The following is a 26,190-nucleotide window of genomic DNA, read 5'->3' as shown; positions in this document are numbered from 1 at the left end:
ATTTATCCCACAAATGTCCTATGGAATTCATGGAAAACCTACAATGCGCTCTAAAGTTAAAGCTTGGGAATATTTCTGTTATAAACAGTACAATGACCCCAAACACACTGCCCATGACGTCCGAATATGAATAGTGCATCATGTTCCCCACATTCTCCCGACTCCTCCGCAATCACCCGACATGAATTCCATAGAACATTTGTTGGATAAATTGGCGGAACTTTTAGGAAAGCACCATATTATTAGTAAGACTTAACTTAAAGAAGTCCTGTTACAAAAATGGCAAAATATTGGAGCTGAAGTCACCAAAAATTGGTCGATTCAATGCCAAGACGATTAAAAGAAGTCATTAAAAAGATATGCTACTCCACAAAATATTAAACTATTAAAAAAAACTATTTTCCTATTAAAAATTAGAAACTGTGTGAATATTTTTGTCCCCCTTAAAATATGAAGATCATGATTAGTGAAGTATAGCAATACAAAAAAATTAATTTCAAGTAATGGCATTTAAATACCAGGATATCAAAAAGTTAAAAACTGAATTACACAATTTTGTCGCATTTTCTTTAAAGTTAAATAAACTTGTTATTATTATTTAGAAAAAGAACAATTTTAATCAATTTCATTAATGACAGTTAGTTAAAACATGTTACTAGTTAACAATTTACAATTCTTTAAGGAATATTGAATATGAAGAAGATTATCACCGAAGTTGCAAATTCTGTTACCGAGCAGCTGAAAAATGGTATCTCCCATCGAAAAATATCCACCAAATTCAATATTTCTTTTAATCTGTTGAGAACATAGCGAATATATGTGGTTTGGCTTTTCCAGCACCAATTTGTGGACGGAATTCAATTCTATTGTTAAAAGATGGTCTCACTGTATAACGTCTAGTTGCATCAGGAGAAGAAAATAGTCCCCGTGAGGTACAACCAAAACTATCTTCATGCTACCAAATTAAGATTTCAAAACGTGCATCTCTTAGAGAAATCAAAAGATGTGGTTTTTATGCAATAAAGATTGTTAAAAAACCTCGTTTAACTGAAAGACACAAGTCTCTTCGACTAACATTTGTAAATTTTTTTAAGAAATGGACCTTTGATGATTGGGAAAAAGTTATCTGTACAGATGAATCGAAAATTAACCATTTTAGAACTGATGGACCAAAATATGACTACCAAAAACGAAATGCGCCATTAAAAGACCGTGATTTTATGACGACTATGAAATATGGTGGTGGAATATTGCCATTTTGTGGTTGTTTTTCTGCGAAAGGTGTAGGAAAACTCCATAAAATTGGTAGTAATATGAATGCAGAAATGTATATAGACATTATCAAGACAACAGATGTGGATAGTCTGAATGATTGGCGTGGACAAATTGAAAACACTGTGATACTACAAGATAACGACAACAAACATAAGTCTAAAAAGACGCTTAATTTTTTAAAAACCGCCAAAATTACATTGCTAGATTGACTCCCACAATCTCAGAATTTAAATCCGATTGAGAATTTGGTGCGAATTCTAAAACGTCGCGTTTATAATTATCAAAATGCATTTAGAAACACAACTCAGCTCTAGGATCGCTCCCATGATATCTAGGGATCTATAATGCAAGAAGAGTGTCGCAAACTGGTGGAGAGTATGCCCTCCAGAATTCAGGCTGTCATTGACGCGAAAGCAGGTTATTCGAAGTACTAATAAAGTTACTTTAGTAATCTGCGCCAAAAGTGTGTAAATGGGTTGCAGTTATTTTTTTTAGATTACTGGAGTATAATTAAGGAAATATTTTATTTATTTAGTCCTAAAATATCCTTAATAAATATTGTTTAAAAAACACAAAACGTTTCTTTATAAACATTGCACTTTAAAAATGGTGTCACAAAGTGTAAATATATGACCATCATTTACACATTGTTGTCTTACACTGTATTTCCATAAGTTATATGTAAATAAATATTTTTGTTGAAATGAAACTATATTGATTCGCACCGAAATAAAAAACCTTTATTATATAATTTTTTTTACATATTTAGAGAGAAATAAAACTAGCAAATTATGAAAATAATCACTTAATTATTACATACATTAATTAAATACCATAATTTAATGTAATAAAATTTACTCTGCGTTCTAACGAGCCATTTTAACCAAGATCCTATAGAAAACTTGTTTTCATATATACGTGCCAAAGGTGGACACTGCAAAAATCCATCGGTTCATGAATTTAATATGGCAGTAGCTAAGTTATTAAGGGTCCTCATGTAAACGCTTATATGCCTCGTAAACTGTGCAATCTGTGCATTTTTATACTCTCGCAAATGAACTGTCAAAAAATGTATGGAAATTCGTTTGCACAACTCGGATAAGTTTGCGCGACAATTTAGACTCGCAAACTTGAATTTATTGTGCATTTGATGAATCAGCTGCTTTTGTTTACTTTTATTAATAAGAAATAAAAATCAAATAAAATATAAAAATTTTGAGCATGTGAAAATTGTGTAACTTTAGAACAGAATGATTGTATTAAATGACATTGTATATGAAAGCATTAACCAACAGCTAGAACATAAATAAAATCTTACAAACTATGTATACCACCGTTTGTTCCAAAGATTTAACGTCCATTCAACATTTTAAAATTAAAATTTATACAAGTTGAAAATTTATTTTTTAAGGCTTTTGTTGAATTTATTTTTATTTGACATTTGTATCAAATAGAGAGAAATTTAATGTATAAACTTGCACAAAATTGAAAAGGTGGGTTCATGAAACACGTCGCGCAAATTTGCACAATTGAACAAATGGGAAACTTAAGCGTTTAAATGAGTACCCTTATTATCTTTAAAAATGACTCAGTTTAGCACCTCGTCAAATTGTGCAAACGACGATGCAATGTTTTTACCTATTGAGTTTCAAACAATTTTAGAATATACTGAAAGGACTGGAAGTATATCAGAAAGTACCCATACCCCTGTAATAGATGTCGCAGATATATACGATGAAAATAAAAAATATTTTAATGAAGACGCAGATTGTTTTACATCCAACAATGTGCCAATAGAATTAACATCAAGTCGATATTTTGTTGGTTACATAGCTCAACGGATATGTTGCGTTAAATGTCGTGTGGATATAATTAAACCAGCGCAAATTTTGTCATATCCTTCCGAAATGTTTGTTCATGCAAAAAATTATACAAAAGATTCCGACTTTGGAAGTTTGTGCGCTCCATCTGACTTATTTTTTGAAGTTTGTAAAGTTCATATAAAAAACATAAAAACATTGCACCAAAATACAGTTTATTCCTTTTGGTTTGATGAGAATAACGAATGTTATAAACACAGAATGGAGATGCTTAATTTACTAGTTCTTATTTTACTACGGAAGCATTCCACATGGGAAACATACAAATTATCCAGTATAGAAAAAGTTAAAATTTTGAAACTTTAAACTGCTAAATAAATTTAATAAATACTAAGCAAACAAAAATCGTGTTATTACATCTTCATTCTATACAAAAATATAAAATTACATATGGTAAGTACATATATACATAATTGAATAGTCTAAAAAATAACATTATAATTCGGTGCGAATAGATATAGTTTTAAAAAAAAAATAAAAACAAAAACAATGCACACAATTGCTTAAAGGAATGTACCATATACATGTGTATGTGCTTTTTGTTCTCTTTAATTCTCTCAGTAAACATGAGAGTGAGCACGAAGATTTAGCTTCCCTGTTACCTAGCCCCCTCATCAATAAGAAGCATAAAATTTTATCAATTTTAAACAGTGTTTAAAAAACTAGACTACAAGTAGCAGTAGCAACGAAAAAACACAATTAATAAAAACTCGGAGTCAATAATTACTACTACTACTGCTACCTTCACATTTTGGTAGCAGTAGTTGTAGTAGTACTAATAAAAGAAAAATTTAAAAGTAGCAGAGTAATTTATTTTCTATTGCTACCTTAAAAAAGAAAAAGTTTTGATGTAGCAGTCATTAGTTTTTTATTAATTCTTCTACTTTTAAAATTTAGTAGTAATAGAAGTAGCAGTTGAGGTAGTAGAAGAAGTAGCAGCTAAGTAGCAATTGAGGTAGCAATAAAATAAGTCAAAAATAAAAATCTTCAACCAAAAAATTATATTATGTGTTGTTGTTGTGAATGTATATTTGTGTATGTTGGTCGTGTTGTAAACAAAAGTTCGGCTTTTTTGTTATACACACAGAAAACACGATCTTTCTGTTAGCAACACGAACATCTGAGCCGAATAAAATCGAATAATTCTTTCAAACAAAACAACACACAGTGTTTAATTCTGTCAATTTTTGTGTTATGACTGAAGATTTTCTTTTTTGACTACTTTTATTGCTACCTTAACTGCTGCATCAACTGCTACTTTACTGCTACCTTAAAAATTAAAACTCGATATAGAGCAGTAGCAATGATTTGTATTTTTATGCTACTACTCCATTTACAATTCATGTTTTATTACTACTGCTCTGTTAAGAGTTTTATATTTTGAAGGTAGCAGTAGTTTTAAAAAAACAAGAAAACGAAAAAAGACAAATGCTACTGCTACCGCTACATACACTTTTTTGAAGCAGTAGTTGTAGCAACAGTTAAAAATTTGTTAGTTATCGTAGCTTTTTAAACACTGATTTTAAATACACTGTGTGCAACATCTTTATATATTTATAGTCTTTGATACAACGTTTGTATGAACTGTTTCAAGAATTATTAGAGTTATTCAAATTGTTTTTGTTTTCATGAAGGAATGTTTATATGTGTGCTATTGAATGAGTGTGAATTTATTTATGGTATGGTGATGTAGAATGAAATAAAGAAAGAGTATTGCTACAGTTTGTAAGTATATTTCATAAAATAATAATGAAAAAGGGAAATACATAATTGTTATTGTTAAAATAATGATTGTAATTGAAAGTATGTAATTAGTAAAAAAAATACTATTTCAAAAATACATTAGTGGGATTATATCTACAAAAAAACATAATTAAAAAAATACAAAGTACTGATATTCTTAATTAAATTAGCAATATTATTTCAATCACTTTTTTTAGAAAACATATATCTTATGCACTTTTTTTACTATACTGCTACATCAACAGAACATTTGTCAGCTGCCATGAGCGACCTATTGTGGATTTTCGCTGTTTTTTGGAATGACAGTTTTACGTTATTTCTTATTTCGTAAAACAAAAAAATCTTATTCCTTAAATTCAGAAATTCTATTTACAGTGGTGGTCAAAACATATGCAACTGGCAACAGAATTTTACAAAAGTTGTTTAAACTAGTTTTAAAGGTAAACAAAAATATTCATTTGCTTATAATATCTTTTTATTAATCCTTTAACAATGAGAATATGAAATTTAATTCAGATTTTTTTGCATTGAAAAGAAAAAAAATGAAAAAAACTACGTATGGGTTGATATTTCAATGGCCAAAACATATGCAACTAATTGCTTCTAAAACATTTATGTCTATAAAACTTAATATTTGGTGGCAAATCCTATATTTTCAATGACGGCCTTACATCGGCAAGGCAGTGAAGCTATCATATTGGCAATAAAATTTGCAAGAATAGTATTCCGAGCATCTACCAATCCTTGAAACATAATATCTGAATTAGTGCAATTTTCGGGGTCGATTCTTTGATTAACGATTTCCCAAAAGTTCTCAATGGGATTTAAATCCGGTAATTGTGGTGGCCATTCCTTTACTGAAACTCTTTTTTGTGCTAACCTCGATTTAACAACATGTGAAGAGTGCTTGGGGTCGTTATCGTACTGAATAACTCATGGAAGAAGCATATTATCCTCAGAATTTGGAAGCATTACTCTTTCCAAGATGTCTCTATAGATAAATCCATCCATTATTTCATTAATTTTGAGCGATGGGCCAACTCCAGCAGCTTAAAAACAGCCCCCATACCATTACGTTGCATCCTCCATGTTTCACTGTCTTTTTGCAGTATCGTGCTTGAAGCCGCGTGTTAACTGGTCGTCTTACGTAACACATGAAATCACTTCCGATGATATTAAATTCGGGTTCGTCGCTAAATAGGACGACTGGTCCATTTGTTTTCTGACCAATTTAAATGCTCCATAGCAAACTTCAAACGTTTCTTTTGATTACGTTTTGATATAAGCGGTTTTTTGCGCGTAGGGAAAACGTCGTTGAAGCATGCAGGATGCAACGTAATGGTATGGGAGTTGTTTTTCAGCTGCTGGAGTTGGCCCATCGCTCAGAATTAATGAAATAATGGATGGATTTATCTATAGAGACATCTTGAAAAGAGTAATGCTTCCAAATTCTGAGGATAATATGCCTCTTCCATGAGTTATTCAGTACGATAACGACCCCAAGCACTCTTCACATGTTGTTAAATCGAGGTTAGCACAAGAAAGAGTTTCAGTAAAGGAATGGCCACCACAATTACCGGATTTAAATCCCATTGAGAACTTTTGGGAAATCGTTAATCAAAGAATCGACCCCGAAAATTGCACTAATTCAGATATTATATTTCAAGGATTGGTAGATGCTTGGAACGCTATTCCTGCAAATTTTATTCCCAATATGATAGCTTCACTGCCTTGCCGATGTAAGGCCGTCATTGAAAATATAGGATTTGCCACCAAATATTAAGTTTTATAGACATAAATGTTTTAGAAGCAATTAGTTGCTTATGTTTTGGCCATTGAAATATCAACCCATACGTAGTTTTTTTTATTTTTTTTCTTTTCAGTGCAAAAAATTATGAATTAAATTTCATATTCTGATTTTTAAAGCATTAATAAAGAAATATTATAAGCAAATGAATTTTTTTGTTTACCTTTAAAAGTAGTTTAAACAACTTTTGTAAAATTCTGTTGCTAGTTGCATATGTTTTGACCACCACTGTATATATTGTTATATCATAAAATAGTTAAGTTAATGTTGAAAATATTTTTATACAAATTGTATCACAAAACTATTTTTCTTTAGTATTTTTAGTAGAAATTTTGTTGATCATATATATATATATATATAAGTTCAACAAAGTCAGGTAAAAAATATATATTTTGCCAATTGATAACTAACATTATGTAAATGGTAAAATCCCCAAAAAAATAGCAACAATATTAATTTTGGTTTAGTTATCAGATCATCAAAATATTTTTCCTTTTTCAAATTCCAGTTAATAGCTTGAGTTTTTTGTTAATTTTATTATTTTGTGGTATAGTCAGTGAATGTTCTGCTTAACAAGTATTGTCTAAACATTTGGTTAGCATCGGAAATTAGAAATAATAAAAAATTAACTCTTTTTTCCGCAAAACTATTAGTTTAAATAAAATACAATTTGGGTTTTTTAAAATTTTAATCAATTATTTCACGCATAAATCTCTAATTGTCAACAGACTGCGTGTTTTTACAACTAACAACAGAAATAATTGATTTAATTCACTACAAGCAATTCTCAAAATGAAATGGTCATTATACAACATACTGAGTTAAAAGAGCGACCTAGTTCATTTCAGTGAGCTGAGCTGAATAGAGTGGTCACTTCACTGAGCTAACAAACCCAACTCTAACACTGAGTGCATGTTCCAGGCGTTGTGATATCGTGCCCAAGTGGATCCCAGAGACTGCCACCGCGACGTCATCCGCGTAGGCGACAGTTCTATAATCCATGAGATCCAATTTCCTGAGCAGACAATTTATGGCCAGATTCCACAGAAATGGTGATAAGACGCCTCCCTTAGGTGTACCCCTAGTGGCCATTCTCGTGATCACTGCCGTTCCCTTTTCGGAACGAATGATCCTGTATCGTAGATGGTTCATGATGAATTTTACAGTTGATTGGTCCAGACAAAGATCCTGTAGAGCTGAAACAATAGTTGCAGATTCTACATTATCTATATGCAGAAAGACCACTATGCAGAAAGGCCACTACCGAATTCAAGGGATTTCTCAATATATCCCATTAAGGAGTGAAGTGTTGTCTCAACAGATTTGCCCTTCATGTAGGCGTGTTGAGAGTGAGATAATGATCCTTGTTTCCCCGTATGTGGATGTCGATGATTCTTTCAAGGGTTTCAGCAAGAATGATGATAGACTTATTGGTCTGAAATCTTTTGCTTTGGTGTGTGACGCTTTCCCTCCTTTCGGAATGAATGTCACAGTGCATTCGGTCCAACGCACAGTGGGAAAATCACCAATCTTAAAATCGTATCTTTTAAACTATTAATCTAAGGAGTAAGAAATGTATGAAACGATTGTAGCTAATAGAGCAGAGTTCAGAAAACACACACAATGTACTGTTCTAAATTTTGAACAGTACACGAACTTAAAGTATAGCTACACTCAAACATGTGTGGTTAAAGAGTGTTCCGATCGAACAGTACGTGTACTGCTCATGTTCGTGTACGCAACCAAATATTAAAACAAAACACATTCATGATTGTGTTCGGTACCGTACAAAATTTAGAGACACATAAATGATATGAAAATAAAAAAGATGTATTGGTTGCTTTGAGCTGTGTTTGTTTACATTTATGTACGAGATTATTATTCAGTGTTTGTACTTTTCTGAACTCTGTAATAGAGTGATCTTTAAATATATTGTATTTGTAGACACCCTGTTTCATTACAGGGTGTACCAAAAGGAAGGTTTTAGTGGAAATTACAATTTTTCTTGATATTAAAGTTCAACAAAATAAATCAGAATTTTTTGTTAAATAAAACTCAACAAAAAAATCTTTTTATATGTTAATTAAAACATAGCAATAGCTTTTTGCAATAACAATTATTTAAAAAATTAATTTTCAGTGAAAAATGTTGAAAAAAACCTCTTCTTTATAATGGATTTTCGCGCGATTTGTTACCTAGAATAATTATTTAAAATTATGAACTTTTATTCAAAAATGTTTTGTTACCTATAAGAAACAAACAGCCTTATTAGACAGTAAAAGACCATACAATTTTAGAAAAACCTTAATTGCTTAAAAATCAGATGCACAATAATTTCATTGCATGTTTTAGAAAATAAAAAATTTCATTTGGGAATTTATATAGAAAACAAGTTTTAGTTTTTTAATGTGGTTTCAATATAAATTCCGAAACGAAAATGTTTATTTTACTTTAAAAAAACAAGCAAAAAACCAATAAAAACAACCAGCATCCCTAACAATATGATTATATAGGAAACTAGCTGAACCCGTAGTGTGTTGTGCGATCCACTGACCAATCGACCACGAATGGATGTGCCCCCGCTGATGAACGCGTATTTCGTAAGAAACTACGGGTATCGGGAACAAGTTCCCTAATTTCATCAGAACACATTCCATTGTAGTATCGATATAACAGTGAAACACAACCCACGATGCTCCAGATAATCAATAGAACTGGATACCCTACTGTCGCCGATAAGCACCTTCGCCCTCTCCTGTGCGCGGTCGAGTAACTCCAAAATAGACTTCGAAGCACCGACCCATACATGAGAGTTGTATTCCATTTTGGGTCGGATATAAGTGGTGTAAATAGTAAGGAGATCAGATGAAGTGAAGTATTTCTTACACCGTCTTAGAAAACAGAGACACTTGAATGCTTCTTTCGACACTTGAAAAATATGTTTTGTCCAGCGAACATTACACTGAATTCTCATGCCTAGAACATCGAGAGCTTCTGATTCCTTAATATTTACACCACCCATAGAAACAGATGAAGCAACATGATCTGTCGTGCGTTTGTGTGTTAACATACAACATTGAGTCTTACGTGCATTAAAATCGACTCTGTTCGCATGACCCTATTCGGAGATTGTCACAAGATCTTGGTTAAGTGTATCATTCATGTTTTGCCTCATTGTCCCAATCTCCACAAGGCTTGGCCTATAGTTGAATGAATATGAATGGCAAATGTTGCTGTCATCTGCAAAAGAATAGATAGGGTTGGAAGTTTGACTTAGAAGGTCATTTAGAAAAATAAGGAATAGAGTAGGAGAAAGGACGGAGCCTTGCGGTACCCCTGAATTAATCTTGAACTCATTTGATGAGATCCCATCTACAACAACTCGTATAGTGCGATCTCTGAGAAAGCTCGATATAAATCGAGAGAAGTCGTTACCGACACCAAAAGCAATAAGTTTCGATAAGAGCGCACCATGCCACACCCTATCGAATGCCTTAGAAATATCTAGAGCCACCACTTTACTTTCGCCAAAACGGTGAATGGAACGACACCATTTTTCCGATAGGAAAGCCGTACTGCCGGTCGATGGTGGTTAACCATAATCTCCATAACTTTGGAAAGTGCAGAACAAATTGCTATTGGGCGATAAATTTCAGGGTTGTTAGCCTCTCCCTTTTTAGGAATTGGCGTTACATTAGCAACCTTCCAACATACTGGAAATACGCCGGCACGGTATGAAGTGCTGAAAAGGTTAGCTAATGGACGAGCTAACGTCGAAGAGCACTGCTTCAAGACCAGCGCTTGTATGCCATCTGTCCCAGGAGACTTATTCACGTTGAGATCCGATAAACCCCTTTTAACAGCACGAGCTCGAAAGAATATATTTGGCATAGTTACTAATACTCTTTAGAGTTCGGGCAGTGATTGATCACTTTCCGGCAAGTGAGAATTACTTGCGAATAATTCAGCTAAAAGGTGAGCTTTGTCGACCGGGTCAGTGAATGTTTGGCCATCCTTTAAAAGAGTAGGAATTGAGGAACTAGCATTATCCTTTATTCTTTTAACGAATGACCAAAAGCATTTGCTGCCACGAGGAGCAGCAAGAACTTTGGCTCGGAGGCGTTGCTCGTGAAGAGATTTTTCACGCCTCAGCACTTTGGCACACGAAGATCTCGCCCTTTTACGCAGCGATTCAGTTTCGGCATTTTTGTTATCACGCCATATTCTGAATGCTTCCTCTCTGGATCTGATTGCAGTTTTACACTTCTGACTTTTTACACCAGGACTTTTCCATAGATTTAATCGAAATTGTCTTTGTTGGAATAAAGGTTTTCATTCCCATCATAATTATGTTTTCGACCATTTTCGCCATGGCATTGACATTATTGTCCATGAAACAGAGCTTCCAATTAAAATGCCGAAAAAAGTCGTTGAGCTCAGCCCAACGAGCCTTTTCGTAAATGAAAGTAGAACGTTTCGTAGCTGGTTGTGAAACGTTACGAAGTTCGGAGAGCGAAAAGGAGGCGGAAATGGTGCAATGATCCGAATTTCCAAGAGGTGCAGAAACATCTACTTCATACTTGTCAGGGTGTGAAGTTAGAAAAAGGTCGAGAGTGTTGTTTTGGTGCCCATCAACACATGAGATATGTGTTGGTTCATTCACTAGTTGCGCAAGGTGATTGTGCGCCGCGAATAACTCAACATATTGGCCTTCTGTATTTGTATGATTCGAATGGCGAAGCCAAGAGGCGTTGTGAACCTTGAAATCACCAGCAACAACAATTTCACTGTTAGGACAAGAATCTTCGATATGGAGTCGGAAAGGACATCAAAGCAAGATTTAGTAATATCCCTTCCCGCGTTTGGACTTCTGTAGAGAAACTCGAAGTACAAATAGTGTGCAAATAGTACATTGATCATTTTACAGTCAACATAGCACTGTTAAGCACTTAACAGTCATCATAAATAAATTGTAGTACATGAAATATATCTGAAATAATTTCAGAACTCTAAAAAATAAAATAATAATAAAATTTCTGACGTGAAATAAAAGTAAGATAGTAGGAATTAATATTGGAATTTAAATAAAATTGAGTTTTTTGAAAACAAAAGCTGGAGAGGATTAGTGACCATTTTGGGAACTGGGTGAAAGGTTCGCATACTACACTATATAGAAATGTTGGTGCAATGAGCACTTGTTGGAACTGTTATAGTGGGATACCTGAAATAATCTTGGGATTTGAGAAAATTTAAGTTTTTTGAAAAAAAAAAGCTCGAGATGATTTGTGACCATTTTGGAAGTGGTCCAAGAGGTACTTGTTGGAACTGTGGTAGTGGGATATCTGAAATAATCTTGGGATTTGAGAAATTTCGACTTGAAAAATTTAATTTTTTTAAAAATTTTCTGGAGAAGATTTTTGTCCATTTTGGGAATTGTGTGCAAGGTTCGCATATTACACTATATAGATATGGTGGACCAAGAGGTACCTGTTGGAACTGTGGTAGTGGGATATTTGAAATAATCTTGGGATTTGAGAAATTTCGACTTGAAAATTTTTATTTTTTTAAAAATTTTCTGGAGAGGATTTTTGTCCATTTTGGGAATTGTATGGAAGGTTCGCATATTACACTATATAGATATGGTGGACCAAGAGGTACTTGTTGGAACTGTGGTAGTGGGATATCTGAAATAATCTTGGGATTTGAGAAATTTTGACTTGAAAAATGTAATATTGCTGGAGAGTATTAGTGTCCATTTTGGGAATTGTGTGGAAGGTTCGCATATTACACTATATAGATATGGTGGTCCAAGAGGTACTTGTTGGAACTGTTGTAGTGGAATATCTGAAATAATCTTGGGACGACAGAGTAAGAGTTTGGAGAAGGCCAAACACTGAATTGGAAAATAACAATGTAGTAAACACTGTCAAACATGGTGGATAAGGGGTCATGTTGTGGGGTTGTATGGCTACATCTGGTGTAGGAAACTTAGTTTTCATAGACGGTTCAATGGCCATAATAGTGTACCTTAATATTTTAAAAGAAAACCTACTACAATGTGCTCTAAAGTTAAAGCTTGCGAATATTTCTGTTATCATCAGTACAATGACCCCAAACACACTGCCCATGACGTCTGAATATGGGTAGTGTATCATGTTCCCCACATTCTCTCGACTCCTCCGCAATCACCTGACATGAAGGTACCGTGAAATAACTCCCAAATGAAATAACTTCCCACGAAAAGATGAAATAACATCCAACAAATTTTTCATACAAATTAGGACTTATTTCATTATGAAACAACTCCTAACGCATAGGGAGTTATTTCATAATTTTTTGTTGGGAGTTATTTCATAATGCAATAACTCCCAATGAAACAACTTCCAATGAAATTTTTGTTGGGTTTTATTTCATTTTATTTTGGGAATTAGGAGTTATTTCACTGTATTGTGAGTTATTTCATTTTTGTTGGGTTCTACTTTGCAAAAGCAGAACCCATAAATTTAGGCCGGGCGCTAAAGTTTTCTCCTCTGGGTGTATCAAAAACTGGCTTCGCTCAAAAAAGTTTCTTGCATTGCCGGCCTTTGGCCGGACGCAAAGGTTTTCTCCTCTGGGGTGAATCAAAAACCGGCTTCGCTCAGAAAAGATTCCTTTTACAACGTCGGCCTTTGTCAGGTTGCAAAGATTTCTTAATCTTGTGCGAAATGAAAATCGGCTTTCTGAAATATTATAAAACCTTTCTACAATGCAAAACACTTTTCAGAGCGAAGCCAGTTTGTGATACACCCCAGAGGAGAAAACCTTAGCGCCCAGCCAAAGGCCGGCAATGCAAACAACTTTTCTGAGCGAAGCCAGTTTTTGATACACCCCAGAGGAGAAAACCTTATCGGAATAAATAAATTGCTTCGGATTGGGAATTATTTAATTTCTATTGGGTTTTATTTCATTGGGAGTTATTTCGCTTTTTTGGGAGTAATATTTTTAAAATTATGAAACCGCCGATTATTGGGAGTAATTTCATTTTACCCTTTGGTAGTTATTTCATTTTTCAAGTTTGGGAATTATTTCATTTTCGATGGGAACTATTTCATAGGGTGTTATTTCATTGGGAGTTATTTCATTTGGGAGCTATTTCACAGTACCGAAAACTATTCTCCTATTAAAAATTAGAAACTGTGTGAATATTTTTGTCCCCCTTAAAATCGAACTTCGAAACATTAGATAATTATTTTTCTGAAATGTGCCACCTTATGTTTAGTTTTTCCATATATTTCCATAAGTTATATGTAAATAAATATTTTTGTTGAAATCCGTACGAATGTTGGGGCCTTCGTTTAAAAAATATGGACGATTAAAGATAAATCTGTATGCTGTGTGAATATTTAAGTCCGGCACTGTACATATTCCTCACACTGAATACAAAGATCTGTGTGGATATGACTGCTTATATATTTTTTCAGTCTTATGCAAAAAAAAACCTTATTGTAGATTTAAAACACAATTTTGTTAACGAACACTTTAGTTTTAAAACCCATTTATAAAAGTATTGTATGCAAAAACGTTTATTAAAGGCATAATAACTAATGTACTGATTTTTGTCAAAGCTGGCAATGCTTCTCATTTATTTCCCCTTTTTCGTTGTTAGTGTTGTTTTCAATTAGGATAAAATATTCGTTAATTTTCTTTTTTTCATTGATTGTTTTTAGTAATAATAAATTTTTGAAGATAACAACTAATTCTTAGAGGATAAATGTATATCTGATTCTAGTAAATTTAGATTAAGCTAAAATGTATTAATGTACAATTTTTTTTATATAGTTTATTTCAATTATTATTAAATGTATTCGAATGACGAATATTCTGTGATAATATAAACATCACAGTTATATAATTTATTTTTATTGACATTTTGTTAAATTTTAACAAAATTTAATAAATTTCTATGTGGAAACACACAGTTATAATTCCGGAGTGGGTATATTAGATTGTGTGGACCTTCTTCCACAATGTTTACACATTTTATTACTATATAGCGTTGCAGGTTAAAAATAACTGACAAAAATGCCAATCAAACTCACTTGTGAATCTCATGTAGTTCACTGCCGGAGGAATATCAAACAAAATCATATACTATTAAAATGGAACTTATTCGCCAGCGGAGTGGAAATTGTGTTTAGCAATTGCAATAGTATCGCCTGTTATTCCAAATTTATCTTTAAAATCCTCTTTTTTAAGATAAAAAGTAAAAAGAATTCCTTAAAATAGGTTTAAAGTAGGGTTGAACCATTATTAAATTTCATATATTTAACAATGGTTTACTACAGGTGTTTTAAGCTAATTTTCGTTTTTGGATATACTTTTATCGAATTTAGCTTAACAACGGTTAGTAAGCCTGTTGTAAGTTTTTTTGCATAAGACTGTTTATATTTAAGCCAATTTGTTTTAAAGTAATATGTTTCAGTATGAAATTTTGAAATGTTAGTCCTCCCGTAATAAGATACTATAATTGGGGAATGATCAGAAGATAAATCATATATATTTAAGCCAATTTGTTTTAAAGTAATATGTTTCAGTATGAAATTTTGAAATGTTAGTCCTCCCGTAATAAGATACTATAATTGGGGAATGATCAGAAGATAAATCATATGACATTTCTGTAGATATTGAATTTCGGAATTTTTTAGGATCAGCAGGCCAGTATGTTGATTTTCCAGGGTACAAAATATCCAGGCCATTGTTGCGATCAACTAATGCTTTATAAAGCTGTCTACCTCTGGGATTCATTAGTCGAGAGCCCCAGTAAGTGTGTTTGGCATTATAGTCGCCACATGCCAGAAAGCGACCTCCTAGCGTGCTAAAGAATTCTTCAAACTTCTCCTTGGTCATTGAAAAGCGTGGTGGGCAATAGATCGCGCTTATATTTAAATCTCCAGCAAAGCTTTCCAGATGAATGGATGTTGCCTGCATATAGTCTTTTGAGAATTCATCTAGGGGATAATGTTTTAAATGATTTCTAATTAAAATACCAGTGCCACCATGTGCCTTACCGTCAGGATGATTTGTACAGTAGAATGTATAACCCGAAATATAAAAGTTATACCTATTGGTAAGATGAGTTTCCGAAACCAATAGCACGTCGATGTTTTTATTCTGCATGAAGTGGGATACCTCTGATTTGTGTTGGTTTAAACCGTTTGCATTCCAGAAACATAGTCTCAAATAACTAATTTTTTTGTTAAGAGGATTTGTATCATTTGGTTCTGCGCTCTTAAAAGCTCTTGTATTGTGTTTTGCATGGATGACATAAAGTTTGTCATATTTTGATTAAGAGAGGTAACATTCTGGGTAAGCGCGGGCATAAGTGCTTCCAACCCTCCCGTATTTTGGGGAACACCAGGCTGCTGGTAACCCGTTCTCAAAACATTGGCATAAGAACCTGCTACATTCTTAGGCTGATCAATTTGAGTGGATTGTGAATTTAATTGTGTTGAGGCTGCTTGCTTGTTCAATAGCGGAACTTCAGAATTGACTGGTGGATAGGTGTTTTCAAATTTGTAGGCTGGTACTTCAGATGTTTTCCCTCTTATTAGCTTTCGCCTCTCTCTTAATCTGTTCAATAACTCCTTATAAACTGGGCACCCGCGGTAGTTGGCTGAATGATCGCCACCACAGTTACCACATTTTCTTCTGAGACCATTCTTTAGGATATCACATTGTGATGAATAATGAAGGTCTCCGCATGCCACACACACTGTTCGCAAGGTACAATAATTTTTAGTATGTCCAAACTCTTGACAATTGCCACATTGAACAGGACGATTTCTTTTAATAGGCTCATCAATCGTTATTCTACGATTTAACAGGTATCGTGTTGAGTAAATTGGGTGAGTTTCATTTCCCCTTAATTTATTTTTTTCTGGCTCCAACTCGACTCTAAACATTGGCTGAGGAATTTTATCTTTGTTAAATATATTAACTACAGCTCTTATTTCGTAGCACAATTCTTGCAGGGCCTCCTTGATATCATTAGTATCAACACTGGACTCAATGCCTTTAATGACAACTGTCAACCCTTTACTACTTTTCAGTTGATATGTATAAAAATTATTTTTATTATCATTTAGGTATTGAGAGATTTTTCTATAAAAATCCTCAGTGTATACGACTATTTTCGTCTCTTGCACACCGCCTTTTCTTAATGGAACAATATGGAAATTATTTTTTCCAATGAGTTCAACAAATGTTTTGACCAAATTATTCGAGCTGGACTCACGCAGATATATTGGTGGTGGCTATAATGATTTCTTTTCTTAAGCACCATCTTTTATACTCTTATTATTATCCTCGCTCAAGAGTGCGAAACGATTGCCTATCAAGGGATTATCAACTATCTTCTGTTTCTTGACAGACGTTCCATTATTTTGGGGACTTAAATTTCTTTTATTAATACTTACATATCTAAGCATACTTGGTAGTACTGGTGATTTCAATGTACTTATCTTTTTTTTTTTGTATAGCGCCCTTCAGTGTACCATCATTATTTATTGTGGTTTGTTTAGTGTTAAAAACATTCAAACTCTCACTATTCTTTGTTAGTGGATCACAAGCTTGTTTATTAACAGTATTTGTCTGTGTTTTTAAAACTGGTATAGTTGTTGTTGTATTTAAATTTTTCATATTTTCATTTATGCTTTGTTCTAAACATAATTTGGTTGGTGATATTGTTTGTGTATTACTTTGTTCGTGTAATTGTATCACGGGGGAACAAGAGCGTGCTCTCTCAGCTGGTTTGGCGGTTAAATAATTTTTGTTGTAGGGGTCATTTATTTTTTTGTTTTGATCACTCTCCCCGTTAAGAAATATGTAGGCATTTCTGCCGTTCATACTGAGCCTCCTCTCATCATGAGAATTCATGTGCTATTTTAAAACAAACAAAAGGAATTAACACTTTTTATTTTTTTAAACCAGTTGTTTTTCTTTTTTTTAAACAAAATTGCTTTTGAAAATTTTTGTATTTATCACTAGACACAAATATAATTTCAAAGCGTCCAATCGCTAATTTTTAAAATTTTTATTTGCACTAAAAAAACAATAAAATTTTAATAAAATCGCGGAGCGAATAAAATGCACGTCTGTTTGTAGAGAAAACAAACAACTATTCGAATTGTAAGGTTAGCATTCTTTAAACATCTATACTTGTAGAAAAAAAAAGGATATCGTCTAAATAGACTAGGCATATTTTCCCGATGAATTCTCTTAGTATACCTTTAATGAGACACTGGAACGTGGCGGGTGCATTTCGAAGTTCAAATGGCATTCTCAAAAATTCGTAATGACCACTGGCTGTCGAAAAAGCTGTCTTGTGAACATCATGAGGATGAATTTCGATCTGATTCGAATTGTAAGGTTAGCATTCTTTAAACATCTATACTTGTAGAAAAAAAAAGGATATCGTCTAAATAGACTAGGCATATTTTCCCGATGAATTCTCTTAGTATACCTTTAATGAGATACTGGAACGTGGCGGGTGCATTTCGAAGTTCAAATGGCATTCTCAAAAATTCGTAATGACCACTGGCTGTCGAAAAAGCTGTCTTGTGAACTTCATGAGGATGAATTCCGATCTGGTGAAAACCCTTTGCCAAATCAATTGTTGAAAAATATTGACAATTTCCCAGCTTTTCGAAGATATCGTCTATGTTAGGTATAGGAAAGCATTAAGCATTTCTTGGATTTGTCGATCAACTCCCAGCAAAAATTTTGTGAATTTTTGTAATGACAACTAGTTATTTCATGCATTATTTGTAATGAGTGGTGGTTACCCAGCACATTATTTTATTTACTAGAATAAGTACTTATTTTTATACAGGTAGGTAATGAACTTTTGCATTTAGCACAGCTATCTAGTGTGTTTGACTGGAAAACGGGAGGTTAGTGGTTCGCCACCTGTCAAAGCCATTAATTGTTTTGTTTATATCATATTCATTTATATGTTGATGTTAAAACTATTGTTAACTTACAATAAAATAACTCGTACATGGAGAAGTGAGCTAGCAGCTTGACTATCAAACACAAGCAAATAATGTGACTGTTCGATTCCCACACAAGGCAATATTTTTTGTGTTTTTTTTTAGCTACATATTCTTGTTGTAAATTTGAATTTGATTGACTCATGACTCAATTTTTTAAAAATCTCAAACAAAGATAAGTAGTGTTTCAGTCAAATAATAAGTAGTTATGCCTTTTCTCCAATATTACTTGCTGGCTTACTAAGTAAGTAAAGTTTTTGCTGGGCTTCTACTCTATGAACTTCTGGGTAATGGTACATTTTAGAATATATTGGAATGTCATGTTTGGTATTTATTTTATGTTTTATGTCATTCGTAAACGGTAGTTTTTCTTCTGATTGGTAAAACAACTCTTTGTATTTTAGTAGGGTTGGTCTTAATTTAGCTATCTCTTGCTCATGTAAGTGACTGGTTCTAATAAAGGTAAGAAAGTTGTCCCTAGCTATTTCGTTGTTCCCTACGTCAATAAAATTTTCCTTATATGAAATGTTATAATAAAATTCTTCGTAGTCACCCATGTATAACGGCAATGTCACGTTCCTAATGATAAGCCGCCGATTCGGGTAGTCAATTACAGCACACAATTTCTGCAGAATATTGTTACCTATTAGCCCATCGTAACCATTATCCAATTTACATTCTAAAAATTCGCCCAAAAAAATTTCTGTTTCAAAATATATTTCCTAGGGCTCTAGCATATATAGATACTTTTTCTTTCCATTTTGGAGAACATACTCCCTTATTTACAATACTAAATTCCGCACCGGTATCAATGATATAGTATAATTTTCTAATTGGGGTTTCTATAACTATATAGGGAAGTTGTTTAAGGCTTCTGTTGAAAAATTCACATTGGAAGAGCCAACTTCCATAGGAACTACGGTCGTGTTAGTATTTCTGCTTTGTCCAGATGTGTTGTATCTTCCAGATTGGTCATTGTTGTACCCACGAAAGTTTCCTGATAGATTATTGTTTTTATAAAAATCTCTAGATTGATCGGTATTGTACCTACGGAAATTGCCTGATTGATTATTATTGGAAGAATTTCCAGGTTGACCATTGGAAACCATACCTTCGAAATTCCTACCTTGTCCGAATCTAGTGCCATTTCCTATGTAATTTCTTGACCGTTCGTTGTTATTATTATACTGCATTATTGCCCTACTTTGGCTATATTTCTGACTATCACCAGATGCCGTGTAGTTCTGGTGTCTGGCTTCTAAGATTATCTTAAATGCTTCGTCCAACGTGTTCGGGTTTCTCGCAAAACTCATTGTTTTTGATGGTTCTGGTAGGTGTTCTTTGAACACGTGTAAAGAGATTCTGTTTATTTCTTCGGTTGTGAAACCTTCATCCTGATGCGTCAGTCGTCTATTGTGTAGTTGCACTAACAAGCGTAATGTCCAGAACTTCCTGCCTATTTGCTCCACGAAAGTAGGTTCTGAACCTCGATTGACAACTACCAGATTAAAGTCTAATATGAAGTCTAGAATTTACTCACCTCGTTTGTTAATGTCTGAGCTACCCCAGATTGTATGCTGAGCATTTGCGTCAGCTCCGATAATTACCGGAGTTCTGGCCTGGTTTGCAGCACGCATCCTATTTGATACCAGGTTGTTTGGTGGTGGTTCAACCTGGTCGTGCGCCATATAAGCAGCAGCTACTGTATCTTCATCGCTATAGTTAGGAAGAATGAAAATATTAAGAACGTTCTTAGCCAAAATACAAGATCTTATTTTACCTGTGCGTCTTATGTACAAACGTTTGTACTATTTGGCGTTGAGTCCACGTATTTCGCAATTGTGTATCCACGGCTCCTGGACCAACGTAATGTCCTCCCCATATTTAGCAATGTGGAGGAGCAGGGCAGCCGAAGCTACTTTAGAGTGGTGAAGGTTCACTTGGATCGCCTTCACCATGGTCTGGATCGTATATGACCGTAACGTCGACGTCTTCTGGGTCTGATTCCAGAAGAACTCATCCTCCGCATCGCCCACAGTTGGATCGCCTTCACCATGGTCTGGATCGTCTATGACCGTAACGTCGACGTCTTCTGGGTCTGATTCCAGAAGAATTCATCCTCCGCATCTCGCAGAGTGCAGAATAGGTCCCAACCCATACTGTAGTGTGATTGGTGCTCCATTTTTCCTCAGAGCTAGCGGGATTGTTTTTGCAGTCCATATCCTGCGGAGCTTCCGGTTGAACACCGGAATCGACTTCGTCGCCGTGGTTCGCAATGCCCCTGATATCAGGATTGCCATTCGTCTTAATACCCTTTCAAAGAGTATGCGATTGGAGGCCCTGTCCATTGCTCCCCACCAGACAGAGACCCCATAAAATAGTATAGGTTTAGTAACCGTATCAACTAGCCAATTCATGTTCCAGGGTCTAATACCCCATCTCATGCTTATGCCCTTTTTGCATACATATGCCATGACGGCTATGCTGCCCTTGCCTCTATGTTAAGTTTCCAAGTTAATTTAATGTCAAATATAACACCCATTATCCGAGAGCGACAATTCGGTTCCGCTCAGTCGGGGTAGCGTAAAGTTAGGGATCTTATTCCATAATGAGAACAGTACATGTTCAGTTTTGCTGGGATTTACACTCAAGCCACTATCGATACTCCATCGATTTAATATTTCGAGTGCATTCTCCAGTCTTTGTGATATTGTGCCCAGATGAATCCCTGAGACTTCAACTGTTACATCATCCGCATAGGCAACAGTCTTATAGTTTTGGGAATCCAATTTTCTGAGCAGACAATTTAAAGCCATGTTCCAAAGAAGTGGAGATAGGACGCCCCCTTCGGGAGTCCCTCTTTCAGATCTAGAGATAGTAGTCGTTCCAACTTTAGAACGAATGATCATATAATTCAGAACGTACCTAATGAACCTAACTACGGATTGTTCAAGTCCTAGTGAATCTAGGGCTGAAATTATGGTTGCAGATTTCACATTGTTGAAGGCTCCTTCCATGTCCAGAAAGGCCACAAGTGTGTAATTGCCGAGTTCGATGGATTTTTCGATATACCCTACTAGTGAGTAAAGTGCCGTCTCAACTGATTTTCCCTTTGTATTGGCATGTTGAGAGGTAGATAATAATCCCTGGTCAACTGACATTCTGATATGAATATCAATAATTCTATCCAGGATTTTAAGCAAAAAGGATGATAGGCTTGGTATGTGAAGCCTTTCCAACCTTCGGGTCCATGAGAGACAAGCTTGGAAAATTGTAATCAGCCATGGTGTAACTAATTCTGCATTGTTTTGCAGGTCAGCCGGTATGATACCATCAGGACCTGGAGATTTATATGGATCAAAGCTCCGAATGGCCCAGAATACCTTATCCGCGTTGATCTCAATTGAGGATGAGATTCTATCATGCGGTTGGGATTCATATGGCGTATTAACTGGCATGCTTCCCGGAAAGTGAGTGTCCATGAGCACTTCAAGTGTCTCATGTCCACTGGTCCATCTACCGTCCTGTTTTTGAATGTAGCCCTGAACGGTTGGTGATTTAGACAGAATCTTGCGCAAACGGCTAGTGCTTTCGACGCCGCTACAAAAGTCCCTCCATGTCTTCCGTTTTGCATTTCTAACCAGGGGGGTTACTCTCTATTGCGATGCGAAAGCAATTTCGATTCGAAAGGTAAATGCGTTAAGAATACAATTTTGTACTCTGTATCGTCTACGCAAACGCTTTCGCAAAAAGAAGCAATACTGGCACCACAAAATAAACAATAGCGAAGAATGACAAAATGAAATGTCAAAACTTGTAAATAAAAATATTTTAAACTAATTTTTTGTGCGATGCGAAAACGCAAAAAATTGTACCATTTTTCTTTCGCATCGCAATAGAGAGTAACCCCCCAGGTTTTTGAATTTATTCAATGATGACTTGTAGGTCGACCAGTCTCCTGATCTTTTAGCATCATTGAAGAGTCTGCGACATCTCGTCCTGGAGTCCGCTATTTCTGGTGACCACCATGGGGGCCGCCCTTTGCCTCTTTGTGCAGAGGATGCACAAGTGTGCTTAGTAGCCTCATTAATGGAATTCGTAAGTGTATCCACAGCCCTCACAATGTCCTCAATATCGTTCATCATGGGTGGTTGGAGTAGGAGTTCAGATAGAATACGTCGATGATCATCCCATTTTGTCCTCCTCCTATTTAAAAAGGGTACAACCCTATCTGGTTTCCTTCCATCAGCCCCTATGACCACAGGAGTCCGGGAGCGGTTCGCAGCACGCATCATATTCCTCACCAAGTTGTTGGGTGGTGGATCGGCCTGGTCGTGTACCATGTAGCAAGATAGGAGCTGTATACTACATGACCTTGTCTCCCTTACAGCTGTTACAGTGTCTTTATCGCTATAATCATTTAGAATGAAGATATTAAGATAGTTTTTAGCCAATATGCAAGATCTAATTTTACCTGCGGGTTGGTAGATTAGGATTACCGATCTGGATGTATGCCAGAATCTCCTCAGTTTCTTGTGGTTCCGCCGGAATAACTGCGACTGATCTCTGTCTACGAGATATCTCGCTTACCGGGATCACGTCCAGCTTCGCGCCAGGCCCCAATTCCCCTAGGGACGCACTTGCTAATTTTAGCAATAGAGCTGAACGGTCATTGGTACAGGCTAGCAGTTTTACATGGTCTTGATACCAAAAAATTTCGATTCTGCCCCACTGTGCATAATTGAACAATATTCATATAACTTGGATTCCCATTTGCTGGAAATTACGAATGTATGGCAGAAACTCATTCATATATTCTAAAACAGTATTTTCTATAGAAAATAATATGTATAATAGTATTTTTTATAGAAAATGTTGTTTTTATAATAAGGTATTATTATAAATAAAAATGTTTGTATTTGGATTAGATAAATTTTTATTGTATTTTTTATTAATTATTGTAAAGATTATTACTTATATCTACTCAAAACCAACAATTTATTTTTATTGTTTTATTACAAAAATTGTCTGATATCTGTAATGATTTTTGTCGATTATATAACCTACAATAAAGTTTTCGTTTCTTGTCGTTTTGTTTATTTAAATTTGTAAGCATTATTGATGTTTAATGAACAAACTACAAACAAATGTTTTTTTGTGCAGTAATACAAAAAATAATATTTTGAGTATAGACTTAATAAATATTTTATTAACAGCTTAAAGTAATATTAATATAATAAATATCATTTTCAGGTTAAAGAAGCTACCCAACATTGCCGCAATCAGCGGTTATTATATGAATTTAAACAGTCGAAAGTAATTGACGAATTTGGAATGATTCAAACGAAAATATTAATACTTGATAAGGAAAATGAACTAAAGGCAGAGTGGCCTATTGCGCGACTTGAAGTTTGGCTTGAAAGCATCCGAGAACAAGAAAATTGGAATTCTAAGAATATATTCAATTGTTTTGACATTGAGTGGGAGAAATCGGATATTAGTTTGAATGATAACGTTCATGATTCTATGAATGCCAGCCGAATTAATCTAAATATAAGTGCATTTAAAGAAACTATTTTGAACAATTCCCAACAAACTAATAAATCATCCATTAACATTAATAATAAACATTTGGATTTTGAAAACCTAGCAAAAATACATATTCACGAAATTCAAAGTTCCACTTCAAAATTAAAAGACCTTTGTAAAACACATGCAAACGACAACCAATGTATATATAGCAAAACATCGCAAGTAATATCTGAATCAATTGAACGACTAGAATATACATTAAATATTATGCAATCATGTTTCGATGAGATACATATTGAAAATACAAAAAGTGTTCGATTCCTAATGGATTGAAATAATGTAAAATAAAACATTTTATTGGCATCATTGTACATTTGTTTTATTTCGAAATCACTCAAATATAAACATATTTTATGTAAGTACAAACAATTAAAAATTATTGTACATTTTAATTTTTTTAGTAAATTTATTCTCTCACATATACTGGTACCGTGAGGGAGTTGTAAACAAATAAAATGACTTTCAATTTTAACATTAAATTCTCGATAAAATAATTATTTTTACACTTTATTATACACACATATTATGCTAAATATTTTTTAAATACACACTTTAATTTTTGAAACAGGTATAATTTACACAATTTCAGAAAAATATTTGTTTTATTAATGCTTGGCATTAAATTTTTGTTGTTTAATAACGGGGTAGAATCCTAGTTTATTTTAAATAAAATCATTGAAATGTATTTTTGGGAGAATAAGTTGCACATTTCGCTGGCTGCTTAGGCCATTTAAAAGCATCTTCCAGAAAATATTAAAGTTTTAAAATAAAATATTAAAGTCCTTTCCACACTTGGTCGGCTTTTTTCAAAATCTAAATACAGTTGTAAGGGGAATAGAAAATAAAAACCAAAAATACTCTAGTTATCATCAGTGTTGTCAGATTAGGGGAATTTTACCCAAATTGGGGATTTTATTTTGTAAATGGGGATAAATAATTGTGTTTGGGGATATGGGTAACAGTTGGGGCAATATTGTATGTTTTGGGGAATTTTGGAATATTTTTGGGGATTTTTATTTTTTGGTTTAGTTTTCGTATTTACGGAATTGATCTATTTAATTTATGTTATGTAAGTGTTTGAGTTTATTTTAACATCGAAATATTTTATTTATTTGACATTTTATACTGACAATCCTTGTTATTATGTATTATCAATAGCCGTAAATGTTGGTTTTAGAAGAAGAAGCTATAGTTCAAATGAAGAATTTGTATCGTTAAAAATGGCAAACAAAATTAACAACTCCAAAAAAAGCATAATTCCATCTGGGAAAGTGAAGATTGCGCACAAGGTAAGAAACATATGTTTTTCTTATGGAAAAAATGTTTTTCTTATGGAATAAAATCTGAAATTTAAATGAATATAAGGGTATTCAGTTCAAAAAAAAAATGGAAAATTATACTCTGATACTTGTGTAAAAGTGTAAAAAAAATTAGAGTGTAGTTTTTCATTATTTTAAAATGAATAATAACCTTATACAAGTATTATAAATTTTATTATTTAAATTATTTCACATACATAAATAAAATGAATTGTAGAACAAATAAAGTATATATAAATATGTATCAATTAAAATTAAACTATTATTTTCACTGGGGATTTTTGGGGATATCACAAACTGTTTTTTGGGGAGTTTCGGGATGAAAAATTTAAATTTGTGGATAAGTCTCGAAAAAAATCTGGGAACCATGGTTATCATATGTCATTTCTTTTAATTTGAATATACAGGTCATCACTACGGTATTCAATTAATCGGATTTTTGGTTTAATCGGTTAATCGAGCAAATAATTGATCGGGGTTAAGATTTAATCGGTTAATTTTAAATTAATCGATTAACCGAATAATTTCTATTTAAATTTTAAACT

At 33.9% G+C, this 26,190-nt stretch overlaps 1 protein-coding gene across 1 annotated transcript in view; it reads left to right on the top strand.

The window, feature by feature from the left end:
- The window catches only part of neb (nebbish), a 252,883-nt gene extending 228,267 nt beyond the window's left edge, over positions 1-24,616 (top strand). The window contains exon 5 of the mRNA XM_065500159.1: positions 23,988-24,616. Within this exon, the coding sequence (XP_065356231.1) occupies positions 23,988-24,599 (612 nt within the window). The 3' untranslated portion in view covers positions 24,600-24,616. The remainder of the gene's footprint in view (positions 1-23,987) is intronic.
- Positions 24,617-26,190: the final 1,574 nt, after the last annotated feature.

The sequence above is a fragment of the Calliphora vicina genome, chromosome 2 (genome assembly GCF_958450345.1).
Source record: "Calliphora vicina chromosome 2, idCalVici1.1, whole genome shotgun sequence".
In the NCBI taxonomy this organism is placed as follows: Eukaryota; Metazoa; Arthropoda; class Insecta; order Diptera; family Calliphoridae; genus Calliphora; species Calliphora vicina.
This window is presented reverse-complemented; position numbering and strand designations above follow the sequence as displayed.